Raw genomic sequence first — 24,466 nt, 5'->3', positions numbered from 1 at the left:
TATCTTATGGTATTCTCTCTCTACTACAGACTCCTCACCTTGTAAACCTCAATGAAGATCCTCTAATGTCTGAGTGTCTTTTATACTATATTAAAGATGGAATGACAAGGTGAGAACAGACACGTGATAAGTTAATGTGATACAAACATATAGACAAATATATGATATTCTATCAGTCATTGACACCCTTACCGCCAAGTGTACCAAAGTTTAAGAGAGATGCAGAGTAAAAATGCTGCAAAGTAAGAATGCTTTCAGAGATAAAAGGGTTAATAGTTTATTTTGGTTAATTAAAAGAATGTCATTGAACAAAACAGAAATCTAAAGCCCATCAGTATTTGGTGTGACCGACCTTTGGAGGAGGAGTCCTGAAAGTGATGATATGGCCTCCACGAAGCCCTGATCTCAACATCATCCAGTCTGTCTGGGGTTACATGAAGAGACAGAAGGATTTGAACAAGCCTACATCCACAGACCTGTGCTTACTTTTCCAAGATGGCAGGAACTACCTACCTGCCCAATTCCTTCAAAAACTGTCTGGAAGTGTATCTAGAGGAATTGATGGAAGGCAAAGGAGGGTCACACCAAATATTCTTGGGATTTAGATTTCTCTTTTCTTCATTCACTTTATTTTGCTAATTGACAAAAATAAACTATTAACACTTGTATCATTTTTTTTTTAAATGTAGAGTGTGAGCCCCACATAGAGCTCACAACGTACATTTTTTTCCCTATCAGTTTGTCTTTGGAATATGGAATGGAAATCCATGCAAACACAGGGAGAACATACAAACTCCTTGCAGATGGTTTTATGATTGCGTGACCTGCACTCCATTCACTTCTATAGGACTACTGGGACTGTAACCACTGGCAGTGCCTGCAGTCACATGGAAGTGAACCCGGCGATCGGGCCCCCATTGATTGCACACTTATTCGCTGTCCTGTGGATAGGTGATAAGTGTCTATAACAGAACAACCCCTTTGAGTCCTTCATGGGCTGACCACTTCTTTGAGTTATTCGTGTAGCTTTCTATTTCATATTTTTATGTTAAAATGTACGGCAACTGCTTTGCTATTCAAGGCAGCTATAAATAGGAAGAGAACATGGGCAAAGCTAGAGGTGAAACCTAATATTTGTAGAGGTCAAAAAAGGTCAGGTACATCGTATGGATTTTCATTGTGCAGCATGAGGATTATGGTTTAAGTTCTGAATGTCCCGACACATTGTACAAGTATTCTGCATGTGATATAAGCATTATTCTTTCTTATTTTTGTGGCAGAGTTGGACGTGAGGATGTAGAGAGGAGACAGGACATTGTCCTCAGTGGACATTTTATCCGTGAAGAACACTGTATTTTCCGAAGTGAAGTTATGGCCTGTGGGTCAGGTAATATGTACTGCAATATTGTCTTTGAGCATTATACAAGAGACAATATCTGTGTTAAGAGATTCTTGCTCAATGTTAAATGTTCTGCTTTCTCACAGTTGTGGTGACACTCGAGCCTTGTGAAGGGGCAGATACCTATGTAAATGGGAAGAAGGTGACAGAGCTGTGCGTTCTGAGATCTGGTAAGAATGTGTTCCCTGTACTAAGGCTACGTAATAAATAAGTAATATATGAACGTTACCTAGAAAGTACAGTAGCTCTATCTGATACTAGTATATAAAGAAGCCAGTCAATAATGGATTTAGGCAATAATTAGGAGAAGCCAATGAAGATATGACAGAGTAATAAGCCTATGTCTATACTATCATGCCACCGATCCTTATGGCTGATCAGCATCCTCAGCTTAGGCCAGAATACTCTGAAATATAATTTTATCACATAAACACTACAGACTTCTGCTCCATAAATAAAAGTGTTTTTTCACCTTTTAGCTTAAAAGCTCACAATAAGGCCAATGTTGTAGGAAGGCCATTGACCTTATCCCAAGCCTAAAAAAAATAAACTCCTTGCAGATTTTCCTTTGGTAGAATATGAGGCCATGGCCCTACTACTTTAAAGAGAATTTTGTACTAAAATCCATAAATTCCCAGTAGATCAAAGTTTTTCAGTCCTCTTCTGCAAGGCAATTTACTTAATTTTACCATTTAGGTAATCGAATCATTATGGGGAAGAGTCACGTATTTCGCTTTAACCACCCTGAACAAGCACGACAAGAGAGGGAACGTACCCCATGTGCAGAGACTCCAGTAGAACCTGTGGATTGGGCATTTGCTCAGCGTGAGTTACTGGAGAAGCAAGGCATTGACATGAAACAGGAGATGGAGCAAAGGTGAGTCTCTCGATAAAGGCAAGAAAGCTTTCTAAAAGTTAAATTGGGATTTCTGATAAATTATTCTTATGGGAGGTTTATGAGCAGAACATCCACAAATGATTACAATAAATGGGGAAATAACCTTTTGGCCAAGACTACCTCTTTATAGAAGAGTTACAGATGTGTCCGACCGTCCCTTTCATCTTGTCTTGACATGTCCACATAGATGTCTCATGAGTAGAGATGAGCGAACACTAAAATGTTCGAGGTTCGAAATTCGATTCGAACAGCCGCTCACTGTTCGAGTGTTCGAATGGGTTTCGAACCCCATTATAGTCTATGGGGAACATAAACTCGTTAAGGGGGAAACCCAAATTCGTGTCTGGAGGGTCACCAAGTCCACTATGACACCCCAGGAAATGATACCAACACCCTGGAATAACACTGGGACAGCAGGGGAAGCATGTCTGGGGGCATAAAAGTCACTTTATTTCATGGAAATCCCTGTCAGTTTGCGATTTTCGCAAGCTAACTTTTCCCCATAGAAATGCATTGGCCAGTGCTGATTGGCCAGAGTACGGAACTCGACCAATCAGCGCTGGCTCTGCTGGAGGAGGCGGAGTCTAAGATCGCTCCACACCAGTCTCCATTCAGGTCCGACCTTAGACTCCGCCTCCTCCGGCAGAGCCAGCGCTGATTGGCCGAAGGCTGGCCAATGCATTCCTATGCGAATGCAGAGACTTAGCAGTGCTGAGTCAGTTTTGCTCAACTACACATCTGATGCACACTCGGCACTGCTACATCAGATGTAGCAATCTGATGTAGCAGAGCCGAGGGTGCACTAGAACCCCTGTGCAAACTCAGTTCACGCTAATTGAATGCATTGGCCAGCGCTGATTGGCCAATGCATTCTATTAGCCCGATGAAGTAGAGCTGAATGTGTGTGCTAAGCACACTCATTCAGCACTGCTTCATCACGCCAATACAATGCATTAGCCAGTGCTGATTGGCCAGAGTACGGAATTCGGCCAATCAGCGCTGGCCAATGCATTCTATTAGCCCGATGAAGTAGAGCTGAATGTGTGTGCTAAGCACACACATTCAGCACTGCTTCATCACGCCAATACAATGCATTAGCCAGTGCTGATTGGCCAGAGTACGGAATTCGGCCAATCAGCGCTGGCTCTGCTGGAGGAGGCGGAGTCTAAGGTCGGACCTGAATGGAGACTGGTGTGGAGCGATCTTAGACTCCGCCTCCTCCAGCAGAGCCAGCGCTGATTGGCCGAATTCCGTACTCTGGCCAATCAGCGCTGGCCAATGCATTCTATTAGCCCGATGAAGTAGAGCTGAATGTGTGTGCTAAGCACACACATTCAGCACTGCTTCATCACGCCAATACAATGCATTAGCCAGTGCTGATTGGCCAGAGTACGGAATTCGGCCAATCAGCGCTGGCCAATGCATTCTATTAGCCCGATGAAGCAGAGCTGAATGTGTGTGCTAAGCACACACATTCAGCACTGCTTCATCACGCCAATACAATGCATTAGCCAGTGCTGATTGGCCAGAGTACGGAATTCGGCCAATCAGCGCTGGCCAATGCATTCTATTAGCCCGATGAAGTAGAGCTGAATGTGTGTGCTAAGCACACACATTCAGCACTGCTTCATCACGCCAATACAATGCATTAGCCAGTGCTGATTGGCCAGAGTACGGAATTCGGCCAATCAGCGCTGGCTCTGCTGGAGGAGGCGGAGTCTAAGATCGCTCCACACCAGTCTCCATTCAGGTCCGACCTTAGACTCCGCCTCCTCCAGCAGAGCCAGCGCTGATTGGCCGAATTCCGTACTCTGGCCAATCAGCACTGGCTAATGCATTGTATTGGCGTGATGAAGCAGTGCTGAATGTGTGTGCTTAGCACACACATTCAGCTCTACTTCATCGGGCTAATAGAATGCATTGGCCAGCGCTGATTGGCCAGAGTACGGAATTCGGCCAATCAGCGCTGGCTCTGCTGGAGGAGGCGGAGTCTAAGATCGCTCCACACCAGTCTCCATTCAGGTCCGACCTTAGACTCCGCCTCCTCCAGCAGAGCCAGCACTGATTGGCCAGAGTACGGAATTCGGCCAATCAGCACTGGCTAATGCATTGTATTGGCGTGATGAAGCAGTGCTGAATGTGTGTGCTTAGCACACACATTCAGCTCTACTTCATCGGGCTAATAGAATGCATTGGCCAATCAGCGCTGGCCAATGCATTCTATTAGCGTGAACTGAGTTTGCACAGGGGTTCTAGTGCACCCTCGGCTCTGCTACATCAGATTGCTACATCTGATGTAGCAGTGCCGAGTGTGCATCAGATGTGTAGTTGAGCAAAACTGACTCAGCACTGCTAAGTCTCTGCATTCGCATAGGAATGCATTGGCCAGCCTTCGGCCAATCAGCGCTGGCTCTGCCGGAGGAGGCGGAGTCTAAGGTCGGACCTGAATGGAGACTGGTGTGGAGCGATCTTAGACTCCGCCTCCTCCAGCAGAGCCAGCGCTGATTGGTCGAGTTCCGTACTCTGGCCAATCAGCGCTGGCTAATGCATTCTATTAGCCCGATGAAGTAGAGCTGAATGTGTGTGCTTAGCACACACATTCAGCTCTACTTCATCAGGCTAATAGAATACATTGGCCAATCAGCGCTGTCCAATGCATTCTATTAGCTTGATGAAGCAGAGTGTGCACAAGGGTTCAAGCGCACCCTCGGCTCTGATGTAGCAGAGCTGAGGGTGCACAAGGGTTCAAGTGCACCCTCGGCTCTCCTACATCAGAGCCGAGGGTGCGCTTGAACCCTTGTGCAGCCTCGGCTCTGCTACATCAGAGCCGAGGGTGCGCTTGAACCCTTGTGCACACTCTGCTTCATCAAGCTAATAGAATGCATTGGCCAGCACTGATTGGCCAGAGTACGGAATTCGGCCAATCAGCGCTGGCCAATGCATCCCTATGGGAAAAAGTTTATCTCACAAAAATCACAATTACACACCCGATAGAGCCCCAAAAAGTTATTTTTAATAACATTCCCCCCTAAATAAAGGTTATCCCTAGCTATCCCTGCCTGTACAGCTATCCCTGTCTCATAGTCACAAAGTTCACATTCTCATATGACCCGGATTTGAAATCCACTATTCGTCTAAAATGGAGGTCACCTGATTTCGGCAGCCAATGACTTTTTCCAATTTTTTTCAATGCCCCCGGTGTCGTAGTTCCTGTCCCACCTCCCCTGCGCTGTTATTGGTGCAAAAAAGGCGCCAGGGAAGGTGGGAGGGGAATCGAATTTTGGCGCACTTTACCACGCGGTGTTCGATTCGATTCGAACATAGCGAACACCCTGATATCCGATCGAACATGTGTTCGATAGAACACTGTTCGCTCATCTCTACTCATGAGATGAACAGCTTTGAAAATAACATGATTTCTGACTTGCAGCCTGTAATGGGTTTTGCTTGTATGTTGTGATATTACATTGAATTGGTTTCATATCAAATTGACATCCTTAATCAAACTAAAGCTAAGGCAATAGTGGACATGTCTGTAGGAAACCCACGATTGTTCTCACAAGAACATCCACTGATGACCATGGAGACGTAGCTACAAATGTACATTTATCAATCTATAAATACTAATATTAGGCCTTGTTTGGGCTAGAAGCCCCATTTATGGCTGTTCTAGCTTTTAGTTTTCAAATGTACATATGTTCACTCAATGGGCTAGTTCACACGGGAGCAAAGAGGCTGATTTTGACAGCGGATTTCGCTTCAAAATCCGCCCCTTTACAATAGTGGTCTATGTAGACTGCTTACTTTTTTTTTCTGCTAGCAGAAAAAAAGAAGCGACATGACCTTTCTTCAGGCGTTTTCCGCTTGTAGAAAGCAATAGAAGTGAATGGGAGGCGAAAAATGCACGTTTTTTTCGGCCCATTCACTTTACGGGAGGGGAAAACAGCCTGGTGTTTTTTGAAGCGGTTTTTTTAAAAAAAAAAAAAAAACGCTACAAAAAAAGCTACAAAAAGTGCGGCAAGGTCCAAAAAAAGCTTACTAATTAGGAAGCGTTTTTTTCCAGTGCCAAAATAAACCACACATAATTTAGATGTGAACTAAGCCTTATACTTAGACATCAAAGGTCATCTTATAGCAATTGTCGACTGAATATTTAGACAATGCCTCTACTTTTTTTTATTTCATTAGACTTCAAGAGCTGGAAGATCAGTACAGAAAAGAACGCGAGGAAGCAAATTACCTTCTGGAGCAGCAGAGATTGGTGAGAAGTACTTGATATAATATGTATATCGATAGGTTAGCAGCTATGTATCTCAGAGCTGCCTCATAAATCACATGTTCCCTGTGCTAGTCGGGGCCTATATCAAGATTGAGGTACAATACACCAGCCTAAATAAATCTGCTTGAGTGAGTGTGAGGTTAGTTCACATTTTCAGACATTTATGTCCTGAGTCTGGTTACAAAGTGAACATCTCAGGCTACATTCACATCTGGACTTTTTCCTCCGCCAGTTTTAGTTTTAAAATGACAAACACCCGATATACCCCATTACAGTCAATGGCGACTGACTCTGTGTGTAACTGCGATTTCAGCAGTCTGCCTCTCCATTGTACTGGTACCAGAACACGAAGAGGTATTGCTAGTGTGAACCTAGTATTACATCATAGAGGACTTGCCCCAGCCTGGAAACAGAGATATCCCATAGATATGAATGAGCAATGTGTTATGCTTGTTTTTCCTGTGGGTGTACTACAGGGAAATTGAATACTTTTTGTCAGGTTTTCTATCAGATTACTGATTGTTCTGAGCCCAGGGTGAGACAGGATCAATGACCCTTGATCAATAGTCTATTAGATTCTGTATTGCTATTTATAAAATGTATTAATTTTCCTCCTCCGGACCACAGACCCTCCTTTCTAAATAAGTGGGAAATGGATCTCAATCTGTCCTTGTCAGACGCGGATTGTGCTAGGATCTTGGAGCTCGCCCACAAGAGCTCAATGGCTTGCAAGTACCAAGAGGCGGGCTACAGGATCCTCACTAGATGGTATCATGTCCCATCCCAGTTGCACAGGTTTTTCCCATCCTCCTCTCCGCTCTGTTGGCGCTGTGGCTCGGAGAAGGGGACGCGTCTGCATATGTTTTGGAGCTGTTCGGCTCTGAGAGATTTTTGGGACGGTGTCCACCGTCTGACTTCCCAAATCTTCCAGGCTACCCTTCCCAAAACGCCAGCCTTCTTCCTGCTGCACCTCTCGGATGTTTCCCTATGTGCCTACCGTAAATCGGCGACAAAGCACATGATTAATGCAGCGAGGGCTTACATCCCAGCTCTCTGGAAGTCCTCCAATCCACCCTCTCTTCGCCATTGGCTCCATAAGGTGGAGGATATCCAATCAATGGAGGACCTCACGGTGTCTCTTCAAGACACTCATGAGGCTTTTGTGAGGGCCTGGACTCCCTGGATCCTTTTCCGGGGTCCCAGCCATACAGAGACATCATGTGCTGAAGTTTTTGCCTTGGTTCAGGGTTCTGTTCGTGGTCTGGACCAGGGATCCCCCCCTTCCCTCGTTTCTTCCTTTCTCTCTTCCCTCTTTCACCTCTGACTTTTTCCCCTGCTCTTTTCAATCCCTACCTCTCCCTTCTTCCCTTATTCGTTCTAGGTGGTGCTGGTGCCTCTCTCAGGCTGTCTGCTCTTAAGAAGCCCTGTTCCCGTATTATATGTTTTACTTTGTTATGTATTTGGCCCTTTAATACATCCCATTTTGGGTAGGTTATACTCCCCTACTCTGAGTTTATATGATAAATTTTTGGGTAAGAATATTGATAATCTAAAATAATTAGTATTTGGCCCTTTGTTGTCATTTTGGGCCCTCCCTGTTTTGATTTTTGATTTTCAATTGTGTTGTTACACTCTGTGCCTTCTTATGTATATCTTGTGTTCGTAGATATAGAATTTATTTTTAAAAAAATGTATTAATTTTCATTTGCATTTGTCATTACTGAGACCCATAGTCTTTTCTACAAAGACCAAAGACATGTCCTCAATGTTTTGTAAAACAACAGTACTAACCAATAAAATACCTTGCTGCCCACCATGCCCTCACCATAAAGCAATTTTACTCTATATTTATGGGATAATTGACATACTTCTTATACAATATTATATACTGTATATCTTATACACTTTATTATATACTGTTTTATTGCACAGGATTATGAAAGTCGTTTGGAAGCTCTACAAAGACAGATGGATTCTAGATATTATACCGAGGTCACTGAGGAGGAAGAAGAACCTGAGGATGATGGTAAAAATACTCAACATTCTGTGTTACAGTTACATAGTACATCACTTCACATCAAGTAGTAGCTACACATACGGAAATATAGATGTTCTACATACTGTATGATCTGACTCACAAACATGATGTGCATGATCACTATCATCATGTCGTAGCCCAGTTTGTCACAGAGACACTACTATAATTGAAGTTTTATATGCTTACATTTTAGTTCAGTGGACAGATCAGGAATATGATCTGGCTCTGTGGGCTTTTCGAAAGTGGAAATGGTACCAATTCACATCACTGCGTGACCAGCTCTGGGGCAATGCTATCTTCCTAAAGGAGGCCAATGCAATCAGTGTGGAACTGAAAAAGAAGGTAATACTGACAAGACTCAATACAACAGCTTACCCTTATAAAAGGCGAAAGATGTTACCTGAAATGTCATGGTCGTTCCCATAGTCATCTATGAGCGAACAATGTACTATCCTTCCTCATATACCCAAATATACACTAAGGCCAATTTCATAGATCCAGTTTTTGAAGTGCTGAAGGAATAATATTACCTTGAGAAAACTTAAGAATGTACAAAGTCATTGCATTAAATATACAAATAGAAAATCTGAATCTATGATAAATTATTGAATGTATACAAAATTAATAATTTATTAATTTAATACTAATTATTACATATATAATATATAATGATATATACAGTCCTATGAAAAAGTTTGGGCACCCCTATTAATCTTAATCATTTTTAGTTCTAAATATTTTGGTATTTGCAACAGCCATTTCAGTTTGATATATCTAATAACTGATGGACACAGTAATATTTCAGGATTGAAATGAGGTTTATTGTACTAACAGAAAATGCGCAATATGCATTAAACCAAAATTTGACCGGTGCAAAAATATGGGCACCTCAACAGAAAAGTGACATTAATATTTTGTACATCCTCCTTTTGCAAAGATAACAGCCTCTAGTCGCTTCCTGTAGCTTTTAATCAGTTCCTGGATCTTGGATGAAGGTATTTTGGACCATTTCTTTCTACAAAACAATTCAAGTTCAGTTAAGTTTGATGGTCGCCGAACATGGACAGCCCGCTCTCAAATGATCTGAAAACAAAGATTGTTCAACATAGTTGTTCAGGGGAAGGATACAAAACGTTGTCTCAGAGATTTAACCTGTCAGTTTCCACTGTGAGGAACATAGTAAGGAAATGGAAGACCACAGGGACAGTTCTTGTTAAGCCCAGAAGTGGCAGGCCAAGAAAAATATCAGAAAGGCAGAGAAGAAGAATGGTGAGAACAGTCAAGGACAATCCACAGACCACCTCCAAAGAGATGCAGCATCATCTTGCTGCAGATGGTGTCACTGTGCATCGGTCAACTATACAGCGCACTTTGCACAAATAGAAGCTGTATGGGAGAGTGATGAGAAAGAAGCCGTTTCTGCACGTACGCCACAAATAGAGTTGCCTGAGGTATGAAAAAGCACATTTGGACAAGGCAGCTTCATTTTGGAAACAAAAATTGAGTTGTTTGGTTATAAAAAAAGGCGTTATGCATGGCGTCCAAAAAGAAACAGCATTCCAAGAAAAACACATGCTACCCACTGTAAAATTTGGTGGAGGTTCCATCATGCTTTGGGGCTGTGTGGCCAGTGCCGGCATCGGGAATCTTGTTAAAGTTGAGGGTCGCATGGATTCCACTCAGTATCAGCAGATTCTTGAGAATAATGTTCAAGAATCAGTGACGAAGTTGAAGTTACGCCGGGGATGGATATTTCAGCAAGACAATGATCCAAAACACCGCTCCAAATCCTCAGGCATTCATGCAGAGGAACAATTACAATGTTCTGGAATGGCCATCCCAGTCCCCAGACCTGAATATCATTGAACATCTGTGGGATGATTTGAAGCGGGCTGTCCATGCTCGGCGACCATCTAACTTAACTGAACTTGAATTGTTTGTCCAAAATACCTTTATCCAGGATCCAGGAACTGATTAAAAGCTACAGGAAGCGACTAGAGGCTGTTATCTTTGCAAAAGGAGGATCTACTAAATATTAATGTCACTTTTCTGTTGAGGTGCCCATACTTTTGCACCGGTCAAATTTTGGTTTATTGCATATTGCACATTTTCTGTTAGTACAATAAACCTCATTTCAATCCTGAAATATTACTGTGTCCATCAGTTATTAGATATATCAAACTGAAATGGCTGTTATAAACACCAAAATATTTAGAACTAAAAATGATTAAGATTAATAGGGGTGCCCAAACTTTTTCATAGGACTGTATGACATATAATAAGATATATAAATACGTATATATATCATTGTAATAAATTTCAGTTTTAGATCTCCTTAAGTACACTGCTACTATTTCCTGCTAAACTTTATAGGTTCTCTTACCTAAGCCAACCAATATCTTTGCCTTTACAGGTTCAGTTCCAGTTTGTCCTGCTGACAGATACTCTCTATTCACCTCTACCACCTGACCTCTTGCCTCCTGATGCCCACTCAGAACGTGAGAAACGTCCCTTCCCAAGAACTATTGTGGCCGTGGAAGTTCAAGACCAAAAGAACGGTGCAACTCACTACTGGACCCTGGAAAAACTCAGGTAATGGTTCAGCTGCCTGAAGGTTTTATTGGTTATCAATGTAATCCATAGGGACATTTCATGGTAAATGGATGCATATGTGTAACTGTACTATGATGTTCATTGTTGTTCACAAGAGAAGACCAGTAGTGGTGGGTCATACCTGGCAAGAAAGAAAGTCCTGAAGTTGATATGACACAATAACGGTGCAGTTACATTTACTATTTGATTTTAGACTGTATACCTTATCACTCACAGGTACTGCAAGTCTTACTGAATATTGCAAAGACTATGAATTAGATTTAAAGGAGTGTAACATGGAATACATGGAATATGGAGATCATAGAAAATGTTTGTCTGTTCTGGAAAAAAAACAACAGCAATGAGATTATTTTTTGGATATACTCATTTTAGTAAAGGGCGATCTATTTAGGACAAACCAATGAAAAAAAAAAAAATTCTGTGTACTAGCCGAAAGCAGAAAAATAAAAAAGTCGCCTTAGAGTATAGGAGTTGGAGTCTTGGAATGACACAGGGTTGTCTCATAATAACAACTCCTGTCCATACGCCTTATTAGGACCTATGGATGTCACATAGGAGGGAATGTCCGCAGTAGGGAATTTTACTCTATGAGCCACATTGGAGAGCCATCATGTATGAGTGGTTCCGTTCTGGCAACTCAAGCCATCCATGTACCACAATAATGGTTATTCATCTGAAATCCACCATGTTATACTACATTATACACTGCATTGTTCACTGCAAGATAAACACCCAACTGTCTGCCAACTACCGCCATCAAAATCATCTGTTTGCTAGGCGTGCTTGGAGCTCATCGTCCTCGTGGTAATTTGTACAGGGGTTAACTTTTCAGACTTTAATGTTTTATTTTTAGTGTCCACACTCCAAGATAATAGCTACCATTATTTTTTATACCCAATGAAAACAAGCAAAAGTCTGGAGGTTTTGGGGTATGATAGCTCTTTTTGTCTCTACATTTTTACTGTTCACCTCACTTTGCCCATTGATGGTTATTTTTCATAGGCAACGCTTGGACATGATGCGTGAGATGTATGACCGAGCAGCCGAGCTTCCATCTGGTCTGACAGAAGACTGTGATAATGTGGTGACTGGAGGAGATCCATTCTATGACCGCTTTCCTTGGTTCCGTTTGGTGGGCAGGTAAGATGTTTTTCCATTCCAACGGATGCACACTGTATATATTTGATAAGTGATCTCTTTATACATATATCAATAATGCCAACCAATGTCATCTTACTAAGGAATAGTCTATTAAATAACCGTAGTTACATTTGCTATTAACCTGTACAACCATACGCCTGATAAACCCTTCTACTTCAGTTCCTAAGATTCCAAGTGTACAATATATTTCATGGTAAGGGTATGTTCACACGGCTTTTGGATAGGATTTTGAAGTTGTCTTCCACCTTAAAATGTGCTCCATAGAATGGTCCTGATGTGCCTCCCTTTGTTTTTAATGGGAGCCAGTGATGGATGCTTCTTTTTAGCACCCTGCTCGATCTTTCCATGGTTTCCACTGCAGTTTCGCCACTGAAATTACAGAGTATGGCCTCACGCCGATTGTCCCCATTGTATGAGGCTAATCATGTGGGCAAACCCACACTAGAAACCCAAGAGTCTGTCCCTGCTTCCTGCTGTGGATTGTTTTTGGAACAGGTTTGGGAGGCAGAAGACTGCCGCCAAATCCTGTCCAAAAAGCCACCATGTGAACATACCCTAACACTTATTGACATGTACAAAACCATATCTAAAGTTATTAACGTCAATGTAACTTATTTAGCAGGGGACAGTTCTCTTCCTGCTCTCAGCCTTCCTTAACCATTCTTCCCTGTTCCACAACTTTTCTCTGTTCATTGGTTTGTAGCTTTTCATTCATAAGTCTCCGCCAGTTTTTGTGTATCTCCGCCATTTTTCTTACATCACCAGTTTATACTCCCAAGCCTTTTCTCTAGCTCCTTTGGGTTTTCCAGCCCTGGTGTAGATTAACCAATTCTGTCTTGTACTAACCTCCCCCTCCCCCTTTCTGATCTCAGCTCTCCCTTATTCACCACATGCATGAGCGACAGCATGGCCGAAATAACCCCCTCCCCCACCCTCTCAAGCCCTGGCTCCGAGGGCCCTGAGCCAGCCTCTCAGCTTGAAGAGGAGGAGGGATTGGAGTATGAGGAGGAAGAGGAAGACGGATCCAAGGAGCATCTCTGCTGTGCTGTCAGATCCGACCCGTTTCACGACCGCTCCCCTCTGTTCAGTGTAGTGGGAAGGTTCGTCAGGTCTGCCCAGAGCATGCTGGGAAGCAACCAGCTCTTTCAGGGTGATATTTTTCCCTACAGCAGCACTGCTGGTGTGCACCAATGCCAGTAGTTTCAGACCTTCTTGTAGACCTGCAATGCACAGTAATGTCATACATAAGTCATTATCCTCAACAAGATCATTGCAATAATAGTCTTATCTATCCAATAAGTCATGATGAAAACACTCACATCAAACTTTTCCGAGCTCTAGGACCAGTTATGTTGCTGATGTGCTTCACAGGAAAATTGGAGGTGTTCAGTCCTGAAGAGAACAAAATACAAACTTTTCGCTTAGCTGTAACATATGTCAGCCTCATGCTTTAGGCTGAGGCCCCACATTGCGGAAATGCAGCTTTTTTGTTGTAGATTTTGCTGCAGTTTATTAAGCCAAAGCCAAGAATGACTGCAAATGGAATGGGAAATATATAGGAAGTTCTTATACTTCTATTATCTGCTCAATCCACTCCTGGCTATGGCTCAAAAAAAAAACCGCAGCAAAATCTGCAACAAAAAAAGCTGCGCTCCTGCAACATGGGGCCTCAGTCTCAAAGAGGATGTTTCACACCCTCCATTGACTATAATTCTTTGCATCCTTCAGTAGATGCCACTTCACTGATTTGGGCGCAGTTGGAATTTTCTGTAGCCCCCACTGATTCCAAGTACTAAATGCTATTAGTTTCAGCATAACTATCCTACTTACTGTCCTGGATTACAGCACATAGACAGGGACCGCTCACCTGACAGTAGATTAGACATCAATTAGAATATTGGGTACTGAAACTAACAGCACCAATTGTCCAGAAACGTTGGAGGCAAAAGAAATAAATCCAACTGTACTGGAATCAGTGGAACAGTCAAAGGTCTTCTTTAAATTCCAATCCGAGGTGGATTTGTGTGAGAAGAAATAGCTTATCCATCAAGAGCAGAAAAGTAAACTAGTTATACCATTAACAGTTTCCAGTATCCTGTATCTGACAAGGTAGCTTCCATACAGAGAGGTATCATGCTGGTCCCAGCGCTCCAGTACAAGTGTTTTCATTTTATGATATCCGCTTTGAAGAACAAATGCATTGCAGGCCATCTTGATAGTGAAGACTAATAACACTTTCTCCAGAAACAGTTTAACATTCTCAATAACCTGTAGAAATTACTTACAGTATAGCATTGCAACTAAACCAGGCTTCTTCACATGCATATTATTCAAGGAAGGAGATGAGTATTTTGGACAATCCTATTTAGTAGAAGGATCTCAATACTGAAATCCCAGCAATCTGTAATGGAACCCAGCACCAAGAATTAAATTTCCCTGCAGCGCCCCTACAGGTCAAATGAAACACTACACAGTTGCCATTGAAATTCATTGGCTGTTTTTGTAATGCAGAGATATGCTGGGTCCTCCAAAGAAATATATTCCATGTAGCTGCTTAACTTTATTCAAAGTGTAACTTATTTTTAGCTACTGCATAGGGAGCGGTCTGCTGAACATTTTCACAATATAGCTATATACTGTATATCTAGTTAACTTTTTTACCGCAAATAACAAGGTCTAAAGTAGTCCATAGCAATGCAGTAACTAAGCTTTGTTATTGAGATCTGTCCCATATGTACCCTATATTGCCAGTATATATAGATATAGCAGTCCCCAAAGGAGGAGGTCCACTTCAAATATATTGTTATCCTGTGAAATATCATAGTAAAATAAAGCAATAAAACCTATAAGAATCTTAATGTTACTACTATACATCCAGTAGGAAGCATCCTTACATACTACTATACTAAAACCTAATAGAAGAGCTTCTTTTGGATATATTTCCCATCATCGTGATGTAGCCATACAATACTCTGGCAATGATTTGTCCTTAGCATGTCTTCCTAAATACGTATTTTTACATATGTCAGCTAAAGCACAGCTGGTGGGATTCATTAGGTCTATTTTCTCCACCGATCTAAGGAAAGAGCTGGCTCCTTCTCATAGGTCTCTGTTTCTTTTTGCTTTGTTCTCTTTTCCTTTGATTTGTTTCAGGTTTTGCCGGCACACCCATACACCTTTATGCTCTGCTGCTGGCCTTTCCCTCACACAGAACACCAGGGTCCAGTTGGCCCTCCTCACTGCCTCCAACCCTCCCTCACCTTCACAGTTCCTTCCCATGTTCTCCTCCCAGTTCGCCTTACCATCCCATTCCCCTTCTTTTCTGCTGTGGCTGACCCACTTACCCCCTTAGCTGCTAGTGGCTGACCACCTCACATACGGTTTTTGTTTAGCTTGGCAGCTCTTGTTGTGGTGTGAGCTGTATCCCTCCAACTAAAACAATTGCAGTGTGTATCCTGATTCTTCTTTCTTGTTTTTCTTCACCCTTTTCATCCCTTTCTTTCTCTGATGATTCCTCTTCATTCTCTTCAATCTCATCCATGACTGGTCTCATCACACTATCCGTCACATCTGTTCTTGTCTCTTCATCAATCTCACTATTCCATATCCTGCTGTTCTTGTTTCTTACTTCTCCTGTCTTCCTTCTACCTCTTCTATCGCTTTCTCTCCCCCTGTAACCTATGTCCCACTCTGCAGGGCCTTTGTCTACTTGAGCAACTTACTGTACTCTGTGCCTCTGGTTCATCGAGTCGCCATTGTCAGCGAAAAAGGAGAAGTAAAAGGATTCCTTCGAGTTGCTGTTCAGGCAATTTCAGGTAAGGATGTTGCTTAGAATGCTATAATATAGGCGCTAAATTTCCTATTGGTGTTAAACTGTACCTAAACTTTTATTTCATAAATCAATAGCACAGGTGATAATAGTAAACTTTGTAATATATAATGTTTATAAAAATTCCTGCCTTCCATGTATGGATTTGATCAAGTGCAGAATTTTCTTAGCTTTAATCACACGCAAGTATATGGAGAAGAAAGAGGGGAGGAGGAGGACAGCTCCTTGAGGCAGAAAGATAAGGAGACCCCATCTTCAATATAAACAGTTTTATTTTACAGAGCCTGATTAGGTGAATTATTACCCAGCTCACTCTTCCTCCTCCCCTTTCTACCCTCTCCATAGACTTCAATGTGAACTGATCTGTCTGTGTACAGACAGGATCTTTTTCTTCCCTGTGTTTCCCTTTCCTCTTTCTCCTACTACCCTCTCCATAGACGTCATTGTAAACTCATCTGTCTATTTACGGACTTTTTGCATACAGACAGGGACATTGAATACAGAGAGAAATAAGGCCAGAGACAAGGAAGAAAATATTAAAGAAACAGGCATTTTTATTTAATAACCTGTATAACAAAACATCTTACCATCACCTGCACTATCCATTTATAAAATAAAACAAAATGTTTTAAAAGTCTAGGTACAAGGCCCCAGGTAGGGGGCTACAGCCAAAAATCGCTGCAGAAAAGACCTTGGTGGAATTGCATTGCGTTTTTTCCCGCAGAGCTTTTCACAGATAGTCCGCAAAGGAAAAAATTCTGCTTCTATTATACCTATATGGAAACTGGCGGCATTTCCTAGGTATAATGGACATGCTGCTATTTACAAAATGCAACGATTTTGGAAATTGCAACACGTCTGCTGCAGATATTTTTCTGCAATGTGTAGATGGGATTAGCCAGAATCCCATCCAATTTGCAGGAACTGTAAAGCGCAGAGGTTTTTGCCGCGGTTTCACAAAGTGATGCCAAGGCCTAAGGTTTTGATGAAGGTCAAATAATAAGAATGTCTGTATCCTGTAATAAAATAAAATTCAACCTCTAAGCATATCATAAAGATGTAGCCTTCTCTAAAAACATGTTAAAAATGCTACAGCTTTAGGTAGTGCTTACTTGCTATTTATAATTGATGCTTATGGTTACTCAGCAATTTTGCTCCTTGAAGTCACTGCAATGATCAGTAAGAGCTTGTTCACACTGCAGAAACCAACATCCCGCACCTGATTAGGCCTGAATAAATGGGCTTAATCGGGAGTGAGTCTCTAGCCGCGAAATCCACGGGAAATAGGGCATGTCGCTTCTTTTTTCCCACTAGCTGAAAAAAAATCGCTAGTGGTAGAAAAAAAAGCGAGCAATTTCAATTGAAATGAATGGAAGCTTTTTTTGCATGCAAATTTTGAGGTGGTTTCCGCGTTAAAATCTGCCTGCAAAAAACTCCGTGTGAACATACCCTTACTGCAGCTTATTTACATTGTCTTGTGGTGGCCCAAAGTACTGGTATCTATCTCCCCATGCTTTACACTGCAGTACTGCTTGTTAACATGTCTGCTGTGTATAAAAACAGACCCACCACTGGCATACCAGTAAATCTATTAGAATAACTAAAATAACCAGGGAACATGAATATATTAGGAATTTGCTACATTACCTGTAGTATTAGTCTGGAGGTCTGCTTTAGATTTGTATATGTGTTTTGCTCTTTTTATATCAATTGTACGTACGCCTGGTTTGCTTTTTAGCGGATGAGGAAGCTCCTGACTATGGTTCTGGAGTGAGACAATCTGGAACAGCCAAAATCTCATTTGATGATCAACATTTCCAAAAGGTGAGACATGGTAGCTCCTCGTCACTTCGGCTCCCAGTAATGTGTATATAGCATTAAATGCCATAATAGAAGTTCTTTAGATTGGGCTGAGTGTATTATAATGTAGACACAAGATTCAACAATTACAATTTAAACATTTGGCATCATATCTTACAATTATTCATACCATTTTTCCAGTTCCAAGCAGAGTCCTGTGCAGGGATGACCCGCTCAGGCACATCTCAAGAGGAACTGCGAATAGTTGAAGGTGGACAAGGCCAAAACCCAGATTCTGGCCCGAGTGCAGATGAGGTCAATAACAACACTTGTGCTGGTATGTATGGACCTAGAGTAATGGTGGCTTTCAGGATCTGTGCTGTACAGGTCTTTAATATGTTTACTTGAATATTTTATGAGACCTTTGACCTTCCATGCTCCGCATGTGGTAAAACACACTGGTGAGAAAGTATTAACCATCTAACTATCTATACCAGAAAACTGTCATGAGTTATACATGAAATGTACGGCGGTATTGACTGGTGTAGACTTCAGTTCTGATGCACAGGAGAGCACCTGATTTATTGAGAGGCTGGAACCTCTTGATATTTCAGGAGTGTCTCGCACCAGTCAGGGTCTTTATTCAGACTGGCATAGGAAGCACCAATAGTAATAAAATCACCCCACTGTATTAAAGACATATTAAAAATTTTTTATTGCCTGCTCTGTTGAAGACTGAGTCTAATTCCCTATTGTTTTCCTCTTTTGTGTGTGTGTGTGTGTGTGTGTGTGGGGGGGGGGTTGGGATCTTAAACAAGAGGTAGCCTGTAAGGGAATTGCTAGTTGTACAATTCCCCAGTGCTGCTGCTGAAACCAGGAAGAAGGGAAGACAGAGACAGTGAGTCCAAAACATAACTCTGCCCCTGTGCCTACCTACTTGCCATACTGTCCTGGTGACAGGAGCTACTTGGCAATGGTCCCTTTTCTGAAATAGGTGTCACACAGAACAAAACAACACAGAAGCGAAGTCAGCAAGCCAAGAGTCAAAACCAAAAAGACAAGGCAGTATAAAATCGTAATCCAAAGAGTAGTCAAAAGGGAAGCCAAAGGTCAGAGTTCAGTAATACAATAGTAACAGAAAGAAGAGCTTAGCAGGGAGAAAGTTTAAGGATAGAGTCACAATAGCCAGGAAACCTGTGTGGGCTGATGACCTGTATATAGGAAGCCCAAGACCCACACTAGTCTTGATTGGCAGATTCACACAGGCAATGCTAAGATTAACTATTTGATGGACCGAAGGTTCAAAGTGCAGGAGATGGGTGTGGTGGTAATTCAGTTACAGAGGATAGGTAATAGAGCAGTGTTCACACAGAGCAACAGAAAACTCTAAGCAAAGAATAAAACCAAACACTCCTCCTGCGCAGCAGCGTGAGAGCGGAGGGTGGTTCAGAGACCCGGGCAGAGATGCTACACAGTTTTAATTATCCTTGTCTCTTACTACACACAGGATAGAGGAGGGGAGGCTCCTGCTGCAGTTAGGTGTACTAGGAGGGGGAGGGACATGGCTGATCTACTGCATCACAGAGAAGATTTCATTGTATGTTTCTTACTTGTAATGATAATATAAAGAATGGGATCAAATGGGAAGAAGTTATTAAGAGACGGATTACATGGATTTTTTTGAGAGATATAATTCTTTAATTTTTAGATGGATTTTTTTTTTTATGTTTAGTGTTTCTTTTAGGACAATATGCTTTCCCATAAGCCTTGCTTCTAGGAGAGAATACTGTGACATAGAACCACACTAACTGCAATGGGCTCAGATGCCAGAGAATGAGTTATTCTTGTTTTATTCGGATACTCATGCATACAATATCCTATTTTTGTTTTTCTAGCTTCTCAGCAGGCTGCTCTCCTTGACAGTCCAATAAAAGCTTCCCTTGACCTCACAGATGGTGGTGGGCACCCACTAAAATTGGGAACCATCTTTACATTCAGAGTGACCGTCCTGCAAGCATCGAGCATCCCTCCGGAATATGCTGACATATTTTGCCAGTTCAAGTTAGTGTCTTTACGAGTCATTACATTTAACACTAAGTATATCATCCTGGTTCTTACAGTCCTATGAAAAAGTTTGGGCACCCCTATTAATCTTAATCATTTTTAGTTCTAAATATTTTGGTGTTTATAACAGCCATTTCAGTTTGATATATCTAATAACTGATGGACACAGTAATATTTCAGGATTGAAATGAGGTTTATTGTACTAACAGAAAATGTGCAATATGCAATAAACCAAAATTTGACCGGTGCAAAAGTATGGGCACCTCAACAGAAAAGTGACATTAATATTTAGTAGATCCTCCTTTTGCAAAGATAACAGCCTCTAGTCGCTTCCTGTAGCTTTTAATCAGTTCCTGGATCCTGGATAAAGGTATTTTGGACAAATTCAAGTTCAGTTAAGTTAGATGGTCGCCGAGCATGGACAGCCCGCTTCAAATCATCCCACAGATGTTCAATGATATTCAGGTCTGGGGACTGGGATGGCCATTCCAGAACATTGTAATTGTTCCTCTGCATGAATGCCTGAGGATTTGGAGCGGTGTTTTGGATCATTGTCTTGCTGAAATATCCATCCCCGGCGTAACTTCAACTTCGTCACTGATTCTTGAACATTATTCTCAAGAATCTGCTGATACTGAGTGGAATCCATGCGACTCTCAACTTAAACAAGATTCCCGATGCCGGCATTGGCCACACAGCCCCAAAGCATGATGGAATCTCCACCAAATTTTACAGTGGGTAGCATGTGTTTTTCTTGGAATGCTGTTTCTTTTTGGACGCCATGCATAACGCCTTTTTTTTATAACCAAACAACTCAATTTTTGTTTCCAAAATGAAGCTGCCTTGTCCAAATGTGCTTTTTCATACCTCAGGCAACTCTATTTGTGGCGTACGTGCAGAAACGGCTTCTTTCTCATCACTCTCCCATACAGCTTCTATTTGTGCAAAGTGCGCTGTATAGTTGACCGATGCACAGTGACACCATCTGCAGCAAGATGATGCTGCAGCTCTTTGGAGGTGGTCTGTGGATTGTCCTTGACTGTTCTCACCATTCTTCTTCTCTGCCTTTCTGATATTTTTCTTGGCCTTCCACTTCTGGGCTTAACAAGAACTGTCCCTGTGGTCTTCTATTTCCTTACTATGTTCCTCACAGTGGAAACTGACAGGTTAAATCTCTGAGACAACTTTTTGTATCCTTCCCCTGAACAACTATGTTGAACAATCTTTGTTTTCAGATCATTTGAGAGTTGTTTTGAGTAGCCCATGATGCCACTCTTCAGAGGAGATTCAAATAGGAGATCAACTTGCAATTGGCCACCTTAAATACCTTTTCTTATGATTGGATACATCTGGCTATGAAGTTCAAAGCTCACTGAGGTTACAAAACCAATTTTGTGCTTCAGTAAGTCAGTAAAACGTAGTTAGGGGAATTCAAATCAATAAAATGATAAGGGTGCCCATACTTTTGCACCGGTCAAATTTTGGTTTAATGCATATTGCACATTTTCTGTTAGTACAATAAACCTCATTTCAATCCTGAAATATTACTGTGTCCATCAGTTATTAGATATATCAAACTGAAATGGCTGTTGCAAACACCAAAATATTTAGAACAAAAAATGATTAAGATTAATAGGGGTGCCCAAACTTTTTCATAGGACTGTACATAACTGAAGCATATGAATATCATCCAGGGAATTATGCTAACTATTTGAGATAATGAATATATATGTATATCTTATGTCGTTTAGCTTCATCCACCGCCACGATGAGGCATTTTCTACCGAACCTCTAAAAAACACTGGCCGTGGACCACCCCTTGGTTTCTACCATGTTCAAAATGTAAGTCACTGGACAGTATAGAACTGATAGTGTGTTTCAGATGTCATGAGAACATAAAGAGACAACGCTGACGTTCCTGTTATTGTATGCCTGTTTTCAGTAATAGAGTATAGGTGGGCTTATTGTAACACATTTTATTGTATTAGATTGCAGTGGAGGTTACACAGTCCTTTGTGGAATATGTGAAGACGCAGCCAATTGTATTCGAGGTGTTTGGACATTACCAACAGCACCCATTCCCTCCACTGTGCAAAGATGTCCTGAGGTATGTTATCGGAATACTCAAACTGCAAACCGTTCCTGTACTAAGACCTTATTCATACAATCAAAAACATACAGTTAGAAAAAATGGTCAGTTAAAAAAATGGACAAGTTCTATATTTATCTGTTTTGATTGATACACAGACACAATAGAAATCAATGGGTTTCACAGAAATAAAAATGGATTGATGTCTCGAGTTTCATCCGTCACTGGGTTGGGTCAACAATAAAAGACCAATGACATTTTTTTTTTCAATCGCCCTTTGTGGGTTTAAAGCAGATGACACATAGAACGGATGTTATATCTGGACTGATTCATCTGTTTTGCACGGCCAAGAAATGGACACGGTTGTGTGAATATATCCTGAATACCTAATAAAGGTATACTTTGGGCAGCACTGCTATATAGCAGCACTTCTTATGATACTGGTACTACAGGTCTGGCTTGAGAGAGGTTTATTATAACCGAAACATTGCATTTATGATCTGGAGTTTTCTTATTTGCTGGACGGTCTGATGTATGTCCTACATATAGGGTTCTCATGCTTTCTAATGCTGTGTGATAAGTCTGGCATATTGTCACACTGTCTAGTCTAACACACTATTGGCTCAAAAATTTTGGCGCATTCAAGGTGCACCAGAGCACATCCTAAATGCGACCCCTTTTGCACATAAGCTAGACACAAGCTGTAAAAGTCTTGATAAATGTGACGTACGTCATGTTAGTTTTTTGCTGCAAATATGTTTTTCTTAGTAAATCTCCTCCAGTTAATATCCCACTGATCGATCTTTGGCTGGAAAACTGCAAAGGAGGTGATATTAGACAGATGGCACGATCTAACAATAAACTCCTGTGGGATGAAAGAAAAATTGGTCTTAAAAATTGTATAATAATATAATATACAATATAATGGGAATATGCATACACATTATTTTTCTTAGATCACGTGCTGCATTATTTCACAATGTGATTGTCTGAAACTAGGAAAAGTTGCCTTCTCTTATGAGTGGACACCAGTGAACTAAGACTAGGTTCACATCTACGCTGGTTTTCCATCTAGAAGACAGACCAGAAGAACAGAAATGTGGATCATGAGCACAAACTGAGCCTGTGGGACCCCATTGACTATAATGGGGTTCATCAGGTGTCCATCGGATTTCCATTATCTGAAATTGGTTTCTGATAGATCTGTGCTGGACAGACACCGAGCGCAGATGTGAACCCAATACCTGCATAGGAAGGCTATTAACATGGGACCAACACATTGCTTTTTTGTGGAACATCTGTTATAGAAATTACAGCAAATTACAACCATAAGATGAGCATTATGTAGTTTTCCTGTAAAAACGGTCTGTATTCTCTGCATTCATCTTTAATGAATTTGTTTTTACTCTTCACAGTCCCCTGCGTTCCTCCAGACGTCTCCTTCCAAGGGTCATGCCATTGTCTAAACCAGGTAACTAAGATGCTCCTGATAATAAAGTAAATGAAATTATATCATACATATACAGCATGTCCAGTAAAATACTGTATGGCAATAATTCATTTAGTCTCTATTCTACATTTTGTAGTATGAAACAATCATTGTGAGGCCGGGGCTCCACATGGCGGAAATGCTGCGGGAAAAAAACGCAGCATTTTACAGTCACAGCAAAGTGGATGGGATTCTAGCGAATCCTACCTCTTTTTGCGCTGCGGACACGCAGTGATTTCCAAAACCGCAGGCAGTTTCCCTATAGGTGTAATTAAAGCAGAAAGTCCACAGAGGAAAACACTGCAAACTTTTTGTCTACAGTGGTGTGGGAAGAACCGCGATGCATTGCCGCTGTGGTTTTTGATGCAGCGCTTTTTTGCTGTGGGACGCCATGGGGGGCCTTAGCCTGATACTGTTTGATTCTAGTATAAGGTTGTGTTCACACTAGCATCTGAAACTGATATGCCCTATGTCTAAATGGGCTTTAATGGGGTCTGATGAGGTTCCAACATTTTTAATGGCAAGAAAAGTGCTGCAGTCTAGTATTCCTGATGCCATAAATGTAAGAAAAACCATTTGGAGGTGTAAAAGTTGTATACATTTTATCTGAGTAATCAGTTTTTATCCATTTCTTATATCTTGTAAGATATAAGAAAGGAGTTAAAAGCATAGATATTGAAATAGGCTTATAAGAATGTGGATGAGGGTATTCGTAGTGGTCAATAAGAATACTTAAAGAATACTCACTGAATGGCCATTTTATTAGAGACAGCTGGACTTTCATAATTGGAGATTCTCTGTATGGAA

General features: G+C 41.5%; 1 protein-coding gene across 9 annotated transcripts in view; it reads left to right on the top strand.

The window, feature by feature from the left end:
• The window catches only part of KIF1A (kinesin family member 1A), a 130,089-nt gene that overhangs the window by 78,272 nt on the left and 27,351 nt on the right, over positions 1–24,466 (top strand). For 8 of the 9 annotated variants that reach the window (XM_075268913.1, XM_075268912.1, XM_075268911.1 and 5 more), the window contains exons 17-32: positions 30–109; positions 1,281–1,387; positions 1,486–1,569; positions 2,096–2,276; positions 6,486–6,558; positions 8,509–8,602; positions 8,808–8,956; positions 11,028–11,206; positions 12,230–12,367; positions 16,085–16,203; positions 17,956–18,041; positions 18,219–18,354; positions 19,913–20,078; positions 21,833–21,923; positions 22,070–22,188; positions 23,586–23,641. In XM_075268913.1, the coding sequence (XP_075125014.1) occupies positions 30–109; positions 1,281–1,387; positions 1,486–1,569; positions 2,096–2,276; positions 6,486–6,558; positions 8,509–8,602; positions 8,808–8,956; positions 11,028–11,206; positions 12,230–12,367; positions 16,085–16,203; positions 17,956–18,041; positions 18,219–18,354; positions 19,913–20,078; positions 21,833–21,923; positions 22,070–22,188; positions 23,586–23,641 (1,858 nt within the window). Of the gene's footprint in view, positions 1–29; positions 110–1,280; positions 1,388–1,485; positions 1,570–2,095; positions 2,277–6,485; positions 6,559–8,508; positions 8,603–8,807; positions 8,957–11,027; positions 11,207–12,229; positions 12,368–13,260; positions 13,489–16,084; positions 16,204–17,955; positions 18,042–18,218; positions 18,355–19,912; positions 20,079–21,832; positions 21,924–22,069; positions 22,189–23,585; positions 23,642–24,466 lie in introns of all 9 variants that reach the window. The other variant, XM_075268914.1, reaches the window with a different exon arrangement.

The sequence above is a fragment of the Leptodactylus fuscus genome, chromosome 3 (assembly GCF_031893055.1).
Source record: "Leptodactylus fuscus isolate aLepFus1 chromosome 3, aLepFus1.hap2, whole genome shotgun sequence".
In the NCBI taxonomy this organism is placed as follows: Eukaryota; Metazoa; Chordata; class Amphibia; order Anura; family Leptodactylidae; genus Leptodactylus; species Leptodactylus fuscus.
Note: the sequence above shows the minus strand (reverse complement) of the source record. Positions and strands in the feature narration are given on the sequence as shown.